The 18,138-nt window shown below is 31.5% G+C and overlaps 1 protein-coding gene across 3 annotated transcripts in view; it reads left to right on the top strand.

Moving 5' to 3' along the window:
• LOC134715182 (uncharacterized) overlaps positions 1–17,820 on the top strand; it is a 49,027-nt gene extending 31,207 nt beyond the window's left edge. For all 3 annotated transcript variants that reach the window (XM_063577192.1, XM_063577191.1, XM_063577190.1), the window contains exons 11-18: positions 2,831–3,007; positions 3,700–3,806; positions 4,946–5,032; positions 6,209–7,388; positions 9,789–10,631; positions 11,561–12,174; positions 14,082–14,299; positions 14,693–17,820. In XM_063577192.1, the coding sequence (XP_063433262.1) occupies positions 2,831–3,007; positions 3,700–3,806; positions 4,946–5,032; positions 6,209–7,388; positions 9,789–10,631; positions 11,561–12,174; positions 14,082–14,299; positions 14,693–14,780 (3,314 nt within the window). In that variant the 3' untranslated portion in view covers positions 14,781–17,820. The remainder of the gene's footprint in view (positions 1–2,830; positions 3,008–3,699; positions 3,807–4,945; positions 5,033–6,208; positions 7,389–9,788; positions 10,632–11,560; positions 12,175–14,081; positions 14,300–14,692) is intronic.
• Positions 17,821–18,138: the final 318 nt, after the last annotated feature.

Raw genomic sequence — 18,138 nt, 5'->3', positions numbered from 1 at the left:
TCATACTAGGGGGTCTCATTGGGGGGTTCTGATCCCGGATCCCGCTTACTGTTTTGTCAGATTCCCGTATCCTGCTTACACTATGTAAGTAAGCAATTCTCATTTTTTTGTCATTTCCCGGGACCCGCAAGACCTCATTTCCTGTTTTCATGAGACAATTATTTGACTTTCACGTGTCACGCTTACAAAAAATCGGCAATCCCGCATCACGCTTAGACCCCAATGAGACCAACATACTACCTGTCATTTATTTATCATCCAACAGAACTTGTGGGGATCTGATGTTCAGTACTTCAGTACTTTGTTTTACTATGGCCAAGTCCACACTTCTGTCAATGATTCATAAACAAGTAGTTAAGACATTTTTAGCTCACCTGGCCTAAACAGCCAAGTGAGCTTTTCTCATCACTTGGCGTCCGTTGTCTGTCGTCGTCTGTCGTTGTCTGTCGTCGTTAACTTTTACAAAAATCTTCTCCTCTAAAACTGCTGGGCCAAATTAAACCAAACTTGGCCACAATTATCATTGATGTATCTAGTTTAAAAATTGTGTTTTGTGACTTGGCCAACCAACCAAGATGGCCACCATGGCTAAAAATAGAACATAGGGGTAAAATGCAGTTTTTGGCTTATAACTCAAAAACCAAAGCATTTAGAGCAAATCTGACAAGAGGTAAACTTGTTCATCAGGTCTAAATCTATCTCCCCTGAAATTTTCAGATGAATTAGACAACCCATTGTTGGGTTGCTGTCCCTAAATTGGTAATTTTAAGGAATTTTTACTGTTTTGGGTTATTATCTTGAATATTATTATAGATGGAGATAAACTGTAAACAGCAATAATGTTCAGAAAAGTAAGATTTACAAATAAGTCAACATGACCAAAATGCTCAGTTGACCCCTTTAGAAGTTATTGCCCTTTACACTCAATTTTTAACCATTTTTCGTAAATCTCCATAATCTTTTACAAAAATCTTCTCCTCTGAAACTACTGGGCCAAATTAATCTAAACTTGGCCACAATCATCTTTTGGGTCTTAAGTTTAAAAAATGTGTTTGGTGACCCAGCATGAAACCAAGATGGCCGCCACGGCTAAAAATAGAACATGGAGGTTACATGCAGTTTTTGGTTATTACTCAAAATCCAAAGCATTTAGAGCAAATCTGACCAAGGGTAAAATTGTTTATCTGGTCAAGATCTATTTGCGCTGAAATTTTCAGATGAATGGGACAACCCTTTGTTGGGTTGCTGCCCCTGAATTGGTTATTTTAAGGAAATTTTGCTGTTTTTGGATATTATCTTGAATATTATTATGGATAGAGATAAACTGTAAACAGCAAAAATGTTCAGCAAAGTAAGATTTACAAATAAGTCAACAGGACCAAAATGGTCAGTTGACCCCTTTAGGAGTTACCAAACATAGCCAGAATCATTATTAGGCTTACTAGTTTAAAAATTGTGTTTTGTGACCAGGCAAACCAACCAAGATTGCTGCTACGGCTAAAAATAGAACATAGGGGTAAAATGCAGTTTTTGGCTTATAACTCAAAAACCAAAGCATTTAGAGCAAATCTGACATGGAGTAAAATTGTTAAACTGGTGATCTATCTGCCCTGAAATTTTTAGATGAATCGGACAACTTGTTGTTAGGTTGCTTCCCCTAAATTGGTAATTTTAAGGAAATTTTTCTGTTTTGGGTTATTATCTTGAATATTATTATAGATAGAGATAAACTGTAAACAGCAATAATGTACAGCAATAATGTACAGCAATTTAAGACTCAAAAATAAGTCAAAATGACCAAAATGGTCAATTGACCCCCTAAGAAGTTATTGTCCTTTATAATTTTTTACTAACATTTTCCACTGAAACTACACGGACAAGTTCATTATAGATAGAGGTAATTGTAAGCAGCAAGAATGTTCAGCAAAGTAAGATGTACAAACACATCACAATTACCTAAACACAATTTTGTCATGAACTGTCTGCTTCTTTGTTTAATTCACATATACCAAGGTGAGCGACACAGGCTCTTTAGAGCCTCTAGTTATACTACCCCCCTTTTAAAAAAAGGGGGGGTATACTGTTTTACCTCTGTCTGTCCGTCCGTCAGTAAGTCCGTCCCATGAATATTTTTCGTCGCATTTTTCTCAGGAACTACAATACAAGGATTTCTGAAATTTGGTTTCAGGGTTTATCTAAGTCAGCTATAATGTGTGATGCGTTTTCAGATTCATCACTCGACAACTTCCTGTTTACCGAACACTTGCATATTTTTACACTATTTATTTTTTCGTCACATTTTTCTCAGGAACTACAATACAAGGATTTCTGAAATTTGGTTTTAGGGTTTATCTAAGTCAGCTATACAGTGTGATGCGTTTTCAGATTGATCACTTGACAACTTCCTGTTTACTGAACACTTGTATGATTTTACACATGAAAGCCAAGTTGAAAATTTTCGTCACACTTTTCTCAGGAACTACAATATAAGGATTTCTGAAATTTGGTTTCAGGATTTATATAAGTCAGCTATACTGTGTGATGCGTTTTCAGATTCATCACTCGACAACTTCCTGTTTACCGAACACTTGCATATTTTTACACTATTTATATTATCCACTTGCGGCGGGGGTATCATCAGTGAGCAGTAGCTCGCAGTTTCACTTGTTTATATTGTTTTGACAGGCTTAATCATTTCCAAAACCCCCCATAAAAACATAATAGATCATATTTTGATGAATGGAAATGGCTATATTCCCTGTGTCAAAAATACAAATAAACATTCCGAATATTATTATTATTATTTTAGATAGTTAAATAATATTTTCAGATTCCTTAGCTAAAGATGTTGGAGATTTTTCAGCATGCATATACAGAGCAGTGACTGAAATGAATAACAGGTTACATATACTGAGACATGTGAAAATTTGTATTGGTGGAAAACATTTGTGTCAACCTATCCTAGCTACACTTGCTAAACTACAAGAAACTGGAGGTCAGCATTTTGGTAGGTATTCTTTTAAGCCAGATTTGAATTTTTAAGGCATGGAGACAGTGGATTAAAAAAGTTTAACAATAAAATTGGAACAAATAAAAACAGAATAGAACAACATTTACTGTTAATATATGTCGAATGAGCTGCAGTTAGGGTTTGATACAGACGAAATCTGAAATCTATGTATCATCTTATTTAATTGCATTGAAGGACTTTAAATAATTTCAAAATAATTTTTGTAAGATTTATAATTCATTTCTGATTTGATAACATTGATTGATTGTTGGTTGCTTTACGCCGCATCATCACAAAAAGGCTATATCACGGCAATTTGATAACAAGCTGTAGCTACATTATATTTTCTAATTTTACAAGATACAATTATAGACAAGACAGTGAGCTAGTTACAAATCTTTCATGAATTATCAGATGATGAATTCAATAAAAATTATGGCCATTCAGTTTACTTTTTTGTTGGGCATGGGTGTGTTGTTTCTTTATAGTAGAAAGTAAAATACCTAAAATACCAAACTCCAAGAAAAATACCAAACCAAAAATTATTTTAATTTATCAAATGTCAAAATCAAAAGCTCAAACACTGTAGAATGACTTTATCCAATTAATGGAACAGCTTTGTCTTCAGAAATACATTTATAAACTGCAGCAATAATAATATTAAAATTTTACAACTATTCCTTTTAAAGATCAGACCACTTGCACTGTAGAAATTACAGCTTTAAAAGATGACATGGAAAACATAATGTATGAAATTAATCCAAAGACAGAAGCTGAAGATCTAAACAACCAAAAGGTAAGATATAAAATAATTAAGCAGCCTTTAAAGTTTTCTGGAGCATGATGAAAAAATGGTAGAAGAATACAACTAAAAAAATGTTCACATTTGAATTTTTATATATATATATATATATATATGCATTTGTTAAAATTTGAAAAATATATGTTCTTTGTAATTGAACTGCAATGGAATAGAAGATCCCTTATCAGACTAGTTCTAAATATAAAAAAAATGGTAATTTCATTGCAAATATTTTACATTATTTATTCTTTAAGGAATCAAGAGAATAGAATATTTGTTCCAACAGGAACAGATTTTAAAGCATTGTTTTTCAGTTTCCAGAGGAATTTTTGAAAGGAGGAGTAAAACTACATTGGCAGAACAGCAGAATGTACAATTTAGAATATTTTAACATTTGCTTTCTTTTACTAGTGAATGAAAAATGTCTGTATTGTGTATTAATCATACAAATACATAAAACATGATGCACAAAACATAATCCAAGGAAAAGAGAGATTGCAAAAAACAGAAATTTAAAAAATGAGCACACCAGCAACCTACATCAACTTCAAGGAAAACATAACAGACTACCTAACTTGAACTAGGAAATGACTGTGTAAATCTTGTGTAATTTAATTACTTATTAAAGTCAACACTTTCAGTACAAAATTGAATAACACCCATACATGTATTAAGTCATTTATCAATAATTTAATTTTGGATGTAACACGTCTTCTGATTGGCTGACATCGTTTTGTTTATCAGATCATAGACACAATTTTGTCATGTGACCATGACATCATCAACATTTTGTTCATGTTTTACGCTGGTTTAAAATGGAATTTAGAATTTAATTATCAGAAATAACTGTAATATTTTGTCAGTCTATTCCAAATAACATAAAAAAATGTGGTGCACACTGTTAAATAACCCGCTACACATGTTATTCAGTGTGCACCACATTTTTTATGTTATTTCTTCATAGACAGAAAAAATATTACAGTCATTCCTTAATTGTTTCAACAGTTTATTCAGTTTGATAAAAGATTTGATTGATCATAAACATTTTTGGACTAATTGATGTCTTGAAAATAACAAAGCCAAGCTGTGAAAATCTGAAACAACATATGTATATTTTTTGTTAACTAATACAGGATGCTGGAAAGGCAGATGAGGAGGAAATGAAAAACAAAACCTTAACCAAAGATGACATGGAACAGTTTAAACAACCATCTAGACGAGTAAGATTTTAAGCAATTGAAATATTTTGCAAAAACATTAATCTTAGTGACTACAATGCTATAAAAAGAAGAATTGATATATTTGGAATGAGTAATAGGGATTATAATTCTGCAATAAGTTAAATTATCCCATGCTTAGTATATTTCTAGGATTTTGATTGGTTAACGCACGTCATTACAAAATCCCTAGCTCCTGGGTGTTGCTAACCCATCTCCCTGGACGTTGCTACCCATTACATCGGGGAAATTTACACGCATTTTCCTTAGTTCCATGGTTGTTCCTTATAAAATATTTAATTCTGTAGATTATCCATGATGTCTGTATAATTAGATACTTAATCCACTAACGATTTTATCTTATTATGTCGATAATTTGCAATCATTTTAGTAAATGCATCACATATCTGCCACATTTCAATGAATTGGACTACTGACCTAGCTATGCAAATGACCCACGTTGACATCACACCGTCTATGATGTAACTCTCACAACTTTGCCAAATTCGACCCATTTCACTTTCTCTGTCTTCAGATTGAAAATTTCTTATATTTGTCTACCTGTAGGGTTCTACCAAAGGTTAATCCCGTGAAAAATATGTCAAAATCCAAAATTTCAATAAAAGATATTTAAAAAACGAAAAACATGTTACTTTACTTTAAACTTTGTGATCGAATTTCTCTAAAAATCGACAGATTTAGACTAAGACCATGGTGTACTTGGATACTTCAGGTTGATAAAATATCCATATCTACAGATATGAGCGTATTTAACTTATATTATGGACATGGAAACTTTGAATTATTAACATAACTGTTCTACCATTAATTTTAATTTACATTTTAAGGCATATGTTATATGATGACATTGAACTTAACTATGACATCCTATTTTGTAGTTTTACAGTCGATTCAACAGTATTTATGAATTAAACTGGTTTTCAGTATATTTTTGTGAAATGAGCATAGTCTTCAACCTCCTTCCAAACTGAGATTTAAATATATACAAAGCCTATAGAAAGTTTGTAATTCATTAAATGTTTGATTTCGTTGTTCACCTGTACCCACAAAACTAAAGAAAACTGGTATCCAACGAATAATAACGAAACCGCAGTAGTAATCATCAATGAGGGTAAATTTTAATGGCATATATCTTATATATCTATTTTTATTTTTCAGTTCCTAGTTAATTTATGTGCAGAAATAAGTTCAGATGTAATTCAAACTGCCTTACAAACAAACCAGTTAGAACAATTGAAATTAGGAATAGAAAGAATATCAGAAAAGGTTATGATCTCTGAGGATGATGGGAAATGGGAAGTTTATGGATCATATGCACAAATTGAAATGTGTCAAAGTTACCTACGAGAATTTTGTGAAAATGATGTAATGGAAGATTCAACAGAGCCAACCGATGGAGAAATTATCATGAAAGTCAATATAACAAAGGATTTATATCAGGCACTGCTGTTTTTAGAAAAAAGAAAACTCTCAGAAATAACAGGAAATGCTAAGTTGAACTTTATAGATGATGCTGGATTATTAGAGATATCTGGACACAAAATACCAGCTCATGTTGAAAAACATATCCAGGAACTGCTAAGCTTATTCCAGGCAAACATGGAAATGGATATGGTAGAGGTACCTTATCGACAAGTACAAAACAGCTCTGTTACAAATTTTATTGTTAAATTGCAGACAGACCATCCTGATGTGTATATTTATACTAATGAAGGGAAAGAAGCAGAGTCTGCATTCCCTGTATATCTTGTCAGTTTGAAACGTGAAGACATGGCCAGTGCAAAGAAAAGTATCCAAACGGAATATTTAAAAACATCAACTAGAGCTGGAAGATTTACTCAGTCCCAGACAAGAGATAAAAATAACAGCAATGATAAAAATATGAACAATGGGAACCCAAATAAGTTTAACAGAAGTTACTCTTTTGAAACCAGGAAGCCAACTCATAAAACATATAAAACACAAGAGGGACTTGTTATTCATGTTTATATGGGCAGCATTCTTAACCTTGATGTTGACTGTATTGTAAATGCAGCCAACAGCCATTTAATGCATGGAGGAGGAATTGCAGCTGTTATAGCCGACGCTGCAGGAAAAGGCTTTAATAAAGAATGTTACGATTATGTTAAAAGTTACGGTGATATCCCAACAGGGCATTGTTGTGTTACAAATGCTGGAAACCTTCCTTATAAACGTGTAATCCATGGAGTTGGTCCACATTGGTCTAAAGGCAAGGCTGATGAATGCTGTGACCTTCTACAGAAAACCATTGAGCAGTGTATACAGACAGCTAATGCTCATCGCATGACATCTGTAGCAATACCATCTATCAGTGCAGGTAACTATGAAACTAAAGATAAATATGAATCAGAAAAGGTGGTATGAGTGCAATTAAGACAATCACAATGTGTAAACACTGAAAGGTCAATGTATGACTTTCAGCAAGGAGTGTTGGGTCACACAGAATAGCAAGCTATAAAGCATTATTTTAGAGCCATCATGTATTACAAACAGAAAGATATAAAATTAACTTGTTTTTAACCCACATAATCACCATTATGATATATATATATTATTACTGGTAATACAAATAAGTATCACAGGAATATTACGTTATTGAAGGTCTTTTACTAAAGTTTGTACAGAAAGGTAAATTTGCAAACTAAAAATCTTAAATAGACCTAGTTACTGGTGATATACAACTTTTAATGGATTTTTTTAGGTTATTCAGACATGACAGAAGAAATGATGCGAAATTAGTATATTTCATAAATAATTAAAAAAATTGTTTTAGAACAATAAGAAATATATAATTATTATATTAAAATTTAAAGTATTAAAGTCATAAGAAACCTCAAATTAAAAAAATATATGCATATGTTTTTTTATAACTAAATGGATAGTTTTCATTATACAACTTATGTACATATACTTTTTTCTGAGGAAAGTTCTTTAATTTGTCCACATTTAGAAGAAGTTTACTTATTTTTAATTGCTTGCTTCCAGGAAGCAATTCGCCGACATATTTTCCGTATGCATAGTGACCTGAGCATAACCCTCCTCGTGAAAATCCGGTGATCGAAATACTCATGAATCTGTCATTAAAATAAACAATTATCTGATAGTACATGTTAAACACGTGCTCAATACCCATGTTTATTGTTATTTATTTACTATAAGGTGACAATCGGTTAACTTTGGCTTTAAAACACAGCATTTAATGAGCAGCCATATTTGTTAAATCATAACAGACAGAGAGAAAGAAAATTGACGATTATACGATATATTTGCGTAAAAAATGATAAAATCGTGCACAGAGGACTAAGTTTATGATATATACATGCATTGGTTCAAGAATTAGACAAACACTATTTTTCACCACTCACTCGTTTCATATGACTTTAAGTGTGAAAATAATCCTGATGCTAATTGATTCAGGTTTTGTTGCAAATCATTGTTATTGTGTTGATAAATATTTGAAATTATTCCATATTGGTATTATCTTAGTAGGTTTCTCTATATGAATTGGATTTTGAATAAAAAAGGCATATTCACCTGAGAAAGTGTGATTCACCGCGCTAAACGTCACACGCTTTTACTTGCAAAGTTATGGTAAAATGTTTCATATATAATTTGTTTTGGTATATGTTTGACATTAAATACAATTCTTCTCTCGGAATTTGGAATAAAACAATTACTGTCTTTTGTTTTGGTAAATATGGGGTTTAATTGACTTTTGAAAAACTGATATTCACTTCGGCCGTCGGCCTCTGTGAATATCAATTTTTTCAAAATCAATTTTTTCAAAAGTCAATAAAATCGCATATTTACCTCACCAAAAGACAGTAATTGTATAATATTAAATCGGGTATTTTTATGCCCCACCAACGATAGTAGAGGGGCATTATGTTTTCTGGTCTGTTGCTCCGTTCGTTCCTTCGTTTGTCTGTGCGTCCGATCGTCCATTGGTCCGTTCAGGTTAAAGTTTTTGGTAAAGGTAGTTTTTGATGAAGCTGAAGTCCAATCAACTTGAAACTTAGTACACTTGTTGCTTATGATATGATCTTTCTAATTTTAAAGCCAAATTAGACTTTTGACCCCAATTTCACGGTCCACTGAACATAGAAAATGAAAGTGGGAATTTCAGGTTAAAGTTTTTGGTCAAGGTATTTTTTGATGAAGCTGAAGTCCAATCAACTTGAAACTTAATACACTTGTTGCTTATGATATGATCTTTCTAATTTTAAAGCCAAATTAGACTTTTGACACCAATTTCACGGTCTACTGAACATAGAAAATGAAAGTGGGAATTTCAGGTTAAAGTTTTTGGTCAAGGTATTTTTTGATAAAATTGAAGTCCAATCAACTTGAAACTTAGTACACATGTTCCCTATAATATAATCTTTCTTATTTTAATGCCAAATTAGATTATTACCCAATTTCACGGTCCATGGAACATGGAAAAGGATAGTGCAAGTGGGGCATCCGTGTACTTTGGACACATTCTTGTTTTTAACTTGTATGGATTAAAGATAATAAACTTTATTTTCTAATTTTAATAATGAATATTATAATTGCTTACCTCCATAAACATTTGAATTCAGGTGGTTAGTTGTCTCATAGGCAATCATACCACATCTTATTTTTATATTTTTAAGGTGACTCTAAATGCTTTGTTAGCACATTCCATGACTCATTCTTATAACTATAAGTTCATAGTATACTGTTATATTTATAGGTCTTTATGGAATGCCTGTAGAACTATGTGCCAAGTCTTATGCTGTAGGCGTGATGACGGTCAGTGCTAACCGAACTGGTCACTGGTCCCTGAAAGAGGTCCATTTTGTTGACAACAAGCCAGAAATGGTATTCATGGTTCAGAAAGCTTTTTCTGATATCTTTGAAAGTTCTGAAACAAGACGACAAAGAAGTGTTGATGAAAGTCTGCAAACTTCTGTGGATCAGTTTAGAGGAGATTCAGCTATTATTGACAAACTGAACAAAAATGAATCTTTGACGAATGCTGAAGAAATCATTCATAGCAAACCCACTGAAAAGTTAAATTCCCAAACTAAAAGTACTAATTTGACTATTAGCCAAAGTTCAGTTGACAGTTACACCCTTCCAAGAAGTTCTGACCTACCTGCATCATGGAAAGTTACTGTCAGGACAAATTTAATAGAAATTGAAACTGGTTCCAACTTGAAAGTATATGTATATGAAGGTGACTTTGGAAAACAGATTATGGAATCAATAGCAGTCGGTCAGGATATAGATTATTGTAAAAAGAGCAAAGTTGTACAGTCCTTAAGAGATAGGGAAAATGTTAAAGCAAATTTGGACCAGCTGAAATTGCAATTACCAAAGCCAACAGTCGGAACTGTTGCAATGTTTGAGGCAGATACAGATATTTACCTACAAAAATATTTTGTAGTCTTTACACCACAATATCAACAGCAGGGAACAACAGAGGAAAGTAAGAAGTTCCAGAATAAGTTGTATGGCTGTTATTTAAAGATATTTCAAGAGGTTGCCAACACAAAAGACACAGAGTTTCTTGCAGTATCATTTCTAAAAACAGGTACGTTTCAGGATGAAATAAAGAAAAATGGACAAAATATAAATCTGTTGTCTCCATGTTCCAAGACACATGCAAAGTGAAGAATTTTGAAGCTAATGTGGTGACAGTAGAATGTTGGCAATGGTGTAAATTTATAACATAAAGACGTTTAGATATTTTAGAAGTAATATAGTGTTTATTGAAGTGTTGTAAGGTGCATCTGTCTAGAAACACTTGACCTTGACCTCTTTTCATGATTAAGTTTTAAGTTAGTTTCCCCAAATACTGTAGTAATTGGTTTATTGGACTATTGCAAGGTAAACATGCTGTCTGACAAGTTTCATGTGACCTTGACCTCTCTTTGTTAAGAAACTCCTTACAATTTAATTAAAATCTGATGTTAATTGTCTTTTCAGAAGAGATTGTTTACACGTATATTGGTATTTTGTTCAAAGAAAATTAATGCAATCATTCATTTTGCAAAAGTATTTGAAAATTATCAAGGTTGGTGATAAAAAAAATTAGGCGAGTTGGCTAACCATGGTAACTCTTTTGAAAATTCTCATTACAAATGTACTTGGTCATCTACATGTATGTGATCTAACATTATAAGGTGTGCATGTCTCTCAGACAAAGGTCACTTGACCTTGACCTTTTTCATGGTTCAATGATCAGCCATCAGTTTAAAAGCTTAGGTAAGTGATTTTAGTAATTTTTGAGTAGGAGGTAAACTTTTGGTTTATTAAATAAGTGAAAAGTGCATATTACCATCAGACATGGACCTTGACCTAATTTTTAATGGTTCTTCATTAAAAAATAGTTATTTGAAAACATAATATTAGGCTTTCACCATAGTATTTTGTTATCATAAATTAATCAGCAAAGACATTTTACTTGTACACTCTTGTTAGTAAATGTATTTTTATAAATATATATATGTTTCGTTTTAGGTAATAGAGGCACATCATTTGAAGAAGGTGTTAATGTGTTCCTACATGCAGTTGATACATTTACAATCAATAAAACACCAGAATGTAGGCTCAAACAAATCCATCTTATTGTAAATAAAGGCACAAGTGCATTTCAGAAAATCCAACAAGTGTTAGAACAAAATGTTAAAGACAGCAGTTGTTTAAAACACATCCATGAAAAAGTTGATAAAAGTTATTTGAAAATGGTTGGATGTAAAAAAACATGTGATACACCGTTGAAAGAGGAGATGCCTTCAGATGACAAAAACATGGTGAAAGAATCTGAAAACAAGGGAGATAAACCAGAGGAGAAATCTGAACCTGATGATTGTGCAATCTGTTTGGAGGAGATACAAAATGATACCAAGAAAACGTTGCACAAATGTAAACATGTGTTTTGTAAAGAGTGTATAGATGAGTGTTTCAGACATAGACCAGTTTGTCCAACATGTGGAATGGTGTATGGTATTGTCATAGGAACCCAGCCAGCTGGAACAATGAAAGTTGAACATAGGCCACATACACATTTACCAGGACATAAAAAACAAGGCTGTTATATGATAACTTATAACTTCTACAGTGGCAAACAAACTGTAAGTGCATATATTTTGGATCATGAAATAGAAGAATTTTCATTTGGAAATTACTTGAAAAGAACAAGAAAAGTGACTATTTGGTAATCTTAAAAAGGAAAATGAAATACTGTCTGTCTTTACTTCCAAAAAATGGTTTCTATATATTCTCTAAGTATAATTTTTTTCAACCAAATTTTATGAAACTTATACACCATACTTTAATATTACCACAAAACACACATTAAGTTTGAATTTAGATGGCATCTCTTTTACTGCTAAAAGTTTTGCTCCTTAACGACTTGAAAAATTGCTGAATTTTTCATTTCCATCCTTTTAACTTTACGTTTCCGTTCTTGAGTTATGTCTTTTTAGAACATTAAATGAAAGTAGGGGCATCATCTGTGTCTCATGGACACATTCCCCATGTATTGCCTAGAATGATGTACACTCTTTTCTTTAATTCTTTGTTCATCTATTCCTTTTTGCACCCATTGTATGAAATAAAAAATTATCAACATGTGGTTCATTTGATCTCATGATCAGTTCTTCATTGGTTAAAATTTGATAATGACGTGGAATTTTCTTTCTTTCCTCTAAATTTCGTATTGTGAAGGCATGAAAAAAGGTGACCATGTCTGATGACGTCACATAAAAAGAACATATCTTTTTGCAGATCATTCGAAAAGAAGGAATAAGTTTTCCTGCACATTTTGTTAGAAAATTCATTAGAGAATCAGATTCCACCACAAAATCTCATGTAATTCTATATTTATCCACTCTCAATGTTATATTTTAAATATTTAAAAGGCTCGGCAAGCCTCACATTTTGAATTTGAAAATTTAACTGTCTCAAGTGGATAAATATCTTATCACACTCGATGCAGTGGTAGAATCTATATTTAAGGTGGTATGGGAGTCTAAAGTAAAAATGATAGAATTTGTTCAGACTTTGTCAAAATGTAGTATCTATTGTTACATGATCAAAAATATTATAAAAATGATAGGTCACCGCACATTTTCTCAAGCTACAAGTTGTGACAAAATGACAAATATTGTATGGATTATACAGGAAAAAACAACATTTCGTGAATAAAAACTAAACAAAATGATAGAATTGTAAAATAAATTAGGTAAAGATTGCTTTCAGACAATGCTTTGAGAATATCAAAAGAAAAGATAGGGTCACCGTACGTTTTTTCCGGCTAAAAGACAAAATAGGAAAATTTCATGTAGAGTCCTTTATAAAATGCACTCTTTTAGAGTTACCTCCCCTTAAATTGCCAATTTGAAAATATTCAAAAACAACCAAAAATAATCTACACTTGTAAAAATATTAATATTTCTAAGTTATATTCTAATGAATTGGTTCTTAAATGAAATTTCACATTAAATATCTGCATTCCTGCATCAAATTTTGATATTTTTTTTCAATTCCTTCCTTATATTTGAATTTTCTTTTCTTCTTTCATTTTTTTGCCACAGTGATACCAGATACAGTTAATTTTATTTTTATGCCCCATTTATGGGCATTATTGTTTTCTGGTCTGTGCATTCATCCGTTCGTTCGTCTGTCTGTTCGTCTGTCAGTCTGTCTGTCCTGCTTCAGGTTAAAGTTTTTGGGTCCATGTAGTTTTTGATGAAGTTAAAGTCAAATCAACTTGAAACTTATTGTACATATATTCTCTATGATATGATTTTTCTAATTTTAATGCCAATTTAGAGATTTTATCCCATTATCACAGTCCACTGAACATAGAAAATGCGGCATTAGGCATCCCTATACTAAGGACACATTCTTGTTTTAGAAATTAGTATATTTATATTTTACACTTCTAGGTTAAAAATGTGATATAGTTTCATAGTTTTTTTTCCTTCAAAGTTTCAACTAATTTATGTAAATAATTCTAAAAAACACTTGTCTTTAGGCTGAACATCAAAACCCAGGAAAGCAGTACAGAGGGACAAGTCGTATGGCATATTTACCTGCCAATGAGAAGGGTACCATGGTGATGAAGTTACTAAAGATAGCGTTTGACAGGAAGTTGGTGTTCACTATAGGTCATTCAAGGACAACAGGAGAAGAGAATGTTGTCACCTGGAATGATGTCCATCATAAAACAAACATGAGCGGAGGGCCTCAAGCGTGAGTTTTATACAACCAGTTGATACACTAGTGCTTTGGCAATATTGACTGCAGATTTGCATTTTGAAATTTGAAAATTGCCTTGAAATTTTAGTACATTTGGTCATTTGTAGATCACCTGGCCCAATATTTGTTATCTTGTAGTAATTCTTTGCAAATAATTTGTATGTGTTACATTGATTCAAAAAACTTATGAATTTTGATAAAATTATAGCTGCTAAGGCATGCAAAAATAACAGAAAGTGGGTTGTGATAGATTTGAGTAAAGCATACATTTTTTGCTTAAAATACATACAAATTTCCATTTTATATGTAAGTGCATTTATAAAATCCTTGCTTGAGAAGGAAAAATTCATAGGATATCATTTATTCAAAAGATTTGTTTGTTTTCAGGTTTGGCTATCCAGATCCTGAGTATCTAGACCGAGTGTTAGATGAGTTAGCAGCCAAAGGTGTAACCAAAGAGGATTTGAAAGACTAGGCAACAATAGAAAAAAATATTGATGTTTGTAAATATGTTATAAATTTTGAATTTGTTTAATATCATTATAGATGACTTTAATATTTTTTCCTGTATTTCATAGATAGATTTTTTTGGCAAATATACAATCATGAACTGTTTTTTATGTCTATGAAGCAAACATTTTGTTTACTGGGATATTGAGCAACAAGATAATGAAATATATTAAATTGGATATGTAATGAAGCATAAACTTCCTGTTATTTTTTTTATGTCTAATTTAGTTGATGGGGCTAAAAAAAAAAAGCATGTTACCAATATTCAGCAGGCATTCAAATTTGATATGGTGATTCAAGTTAAAGACATTTGTTTATTCTAGTTTGTTATTAACTGTTACCAATAATTGATCTGTGATATTTATAACCTAATTGTTGTTAAAATTGAATATTGAAATACATATATCTGTTGTTGTTTTCTTTTATTTGTTGATATATTTTGTCTAAAAGGCATTGTTTGAATGTATGTATTGTTAACCTGCTATAGGTAGTGAAAGGCATTGTTTGTATGTATTGTTAATCTGTTATAGTCATAACTTGGTCATCTTTGTCATTATTTATACTTATCATTTCAATTTTATCTAAATCAGATTGAAAAACACAACAACATCCTTAAGGAGGAGGTGGGGGATACAGAACACCTAAGGGAGTTAACTCTTTAAAAATCAGCTTAAGAAAAATCAAGTTCCTCAATGAGAAATTAGTTTTTTGTCAAACTGCTATATATCCAATGAAAAGGTTCCTTTAAATAGTGCCGTTCAAACTTCTAGAAATTTTTATGTTTTTGACATCTGACAGGTCAAAAGTAAATATTTTGACAAAATTTTATGAAAATCAAACAAGTCAAATTGATTTAAGTCAAAGTAGTACCCATGATCAGTTTGAGGGTTTAGACAATTATTTTAGGTGTCTTGTCTCATTCAATGTCACTGAATTATATGGATATTTTTTAATGTTAAAGAATGTTGCTTGAATACTACTTTTTAAAACTAGTATTGCATTACCATTAATATACCAGGTGATTTGCTGGAAGTACTTTCAAGCAGCTTTTTTGTGAAAGCATGGATTTGATTTTTAAAATAAAGTACCATTTTGTACAGTTTAATATTCAGTTTCATTGGAAATAAAACTATATTACTGCAATGACAAACATTTTGAACAGATATTTAGTTTTTTGTAATTCATGTATTACTGTAATGGTATGTTTTGTAGTTTAACTGTTGAAGTTGTGATGAGGTTTGTTTCAGGACAACCTTTTATGGTAATAAAAAATTTGATATTTGCAGTTGTATCAGCATTTGTAAATTTCTAATCTTCACAACAAATGTTTTTTGTTTTGTTTCACCAAAATTGGTTGATTTCACAATATGTCCATAAAAGAATGATTCCATAGTCAAATGAAATCTCGCCATAAACAATTTTATTAGGATAAAAGAAGAAGTCAGGTACATATCAATGACACAGTAACTCAGAGACACGAATAACCAATAGAGGTCAGAGACCACAATTGTTGTCCCTTGATTTTCTTTTTTCACGAATATAGTCCCTAGTGTTAACAGTGGGTTACTTGCCAATAATTTGTATACTCCTTCCAAATTTATTTCTCCATGTTTAATGCCTCAAATTGTAAGTAGGGGGGTGAAATTACACTGTAAAAAAATTTGGGTCCAGAATTTTACAGGAAAGAAGTGATTTGGTCCAGCTGAAAAAGGTTAAAAATTAGTACTTTGGAAGCTGTCAAAAGATTTCAAGACACCCTAAACACAAAATTGTCCATATTTTGAGTTAGAGACGATGAAGTTTTCTATAATTTTGATATAATTTGTCCCAAAAGTAGTACAACACGTTAAAAAATTCATTGAGAAAGCGCAGGTGGGATTTTTTAATTTTCATTTATGTTCTAAAAGAAATGCACTACAAATTAATTGTGGTCTCGGACCAGATCTAGAGGTGATTAAAGGTTATTTATTTCTAACATACTTCTATGCCTCTAGGTGCAGGATTTTTTGCTGTATCTAAGACCCATTGGTAACCTTGGTCTGTTTTCTGCTTTTTGGTCAGGATGTTCTCTTTGACACATTCACCTTTTCCATTCTTAATTTTAATACAACGCATTTAAAGAAATTGAAATATAGCTGTGATGAAGTAATTAAAATTGCAGGACTGAAGCAATATGTATTGTATACAGAATTTACTGTTCAAAGTGAGGGAGATAATTCTTTTTTTACTATAAAGGTTGTGGTTTGCAATACTTTATACATATATTTTTATTGTTTTTTTTTGTTTTTAAATCATTAGTCATTTGTATTAATCCTGTTCAAAACAGATAGTTACATAAATATATAATTTGGTAGAAAAGTATTGTATAGTTTTTCAAGTACATGTATCTAGAAAATTTAAAAATAAATAATAATTCCAATCATTTAGATGTTAATTTAAGATGTTGATTTAAGATTTATATGTTAATTTAAGATTTAGATCTTAATTTAAGATTTGGATGTTAATTTAAGATTTATACAATTAGATGAATAATGTTTTATATACAGTAAACTAAGAAGTTATTGTGTGGACTTTTTATGATGATTTTCATGGGTAAAATGCAAGATTTATCATTGCAATTTTAAGATTACTTATCTTCAGGTATATGCATAGGTTATCAGCATGCTAGTTCATATTGTTAAACCACCCAGCCATATTTTAAGTCATAACAAAAACCTTGCAATGATTTCTGAATTTACAATATATGTATTTTGTCTCGTCTGCCATGATAGTTGCTGAATAGAAATTTAGTTGTACTGTTTGTTTTGCAGCATTACCAAGGGTTTAAATGTGATACGGTTACACGGACGAGACATCTCTATTAATAGTTCATTAAGTATATTTTAAGTGTTGGCAATTATGAAAAACTAATGTAATGTATCAAATACTAACCAGAGTTTTCACAAATAAATGCATGTGCCTTTAATATATTATTTAAAAAAATAAACATCTCATTTTTCCATTAATATTCTGAATTTTCTTTTTATGCCTTTGGAGTTAACATTATGGAATGCAATCAGTTTTAAAAGAGGGACGAAAGACACCAAAGGGACAGTCAAACTCGTAAATCTAAAACAAACTGACAACGCCATGGCTAAAAATGAAAAAGACAAACAGAAAAACAATAGTACACATGACACAACATAGAAAACTAAAGAATAAACAACACGAACCCCACCAAAAACAAGGGGTGATCTCAGTTAAAATGCATGGTATAGTCAGAGACATATATACATATGTATATATATATGTCTCTGTTATAGTATAGTTATTCTCTGTTCCTC

The sequence above is a fragment of the Mytilus trossulus genome, chromosome 4 (assembly GCF_036588685.1).
Source record: "Mytilus trossulus isolate FHL-02 chromosome 4, PNRI_Mtr1.1.1.hap1, whole genome shotgun sequence".
NCBI lineage: Eukaryota > Metazoa > Mollusca > Bivalvia > Mytilida > Mytilidae > Mytilus > Mytilus trossulus.
The sequence above is the reverse complement of the archived record's forward strand: the minus strand, read 5'-3'. Positions and strand labels throughout refer to the sequence as shown.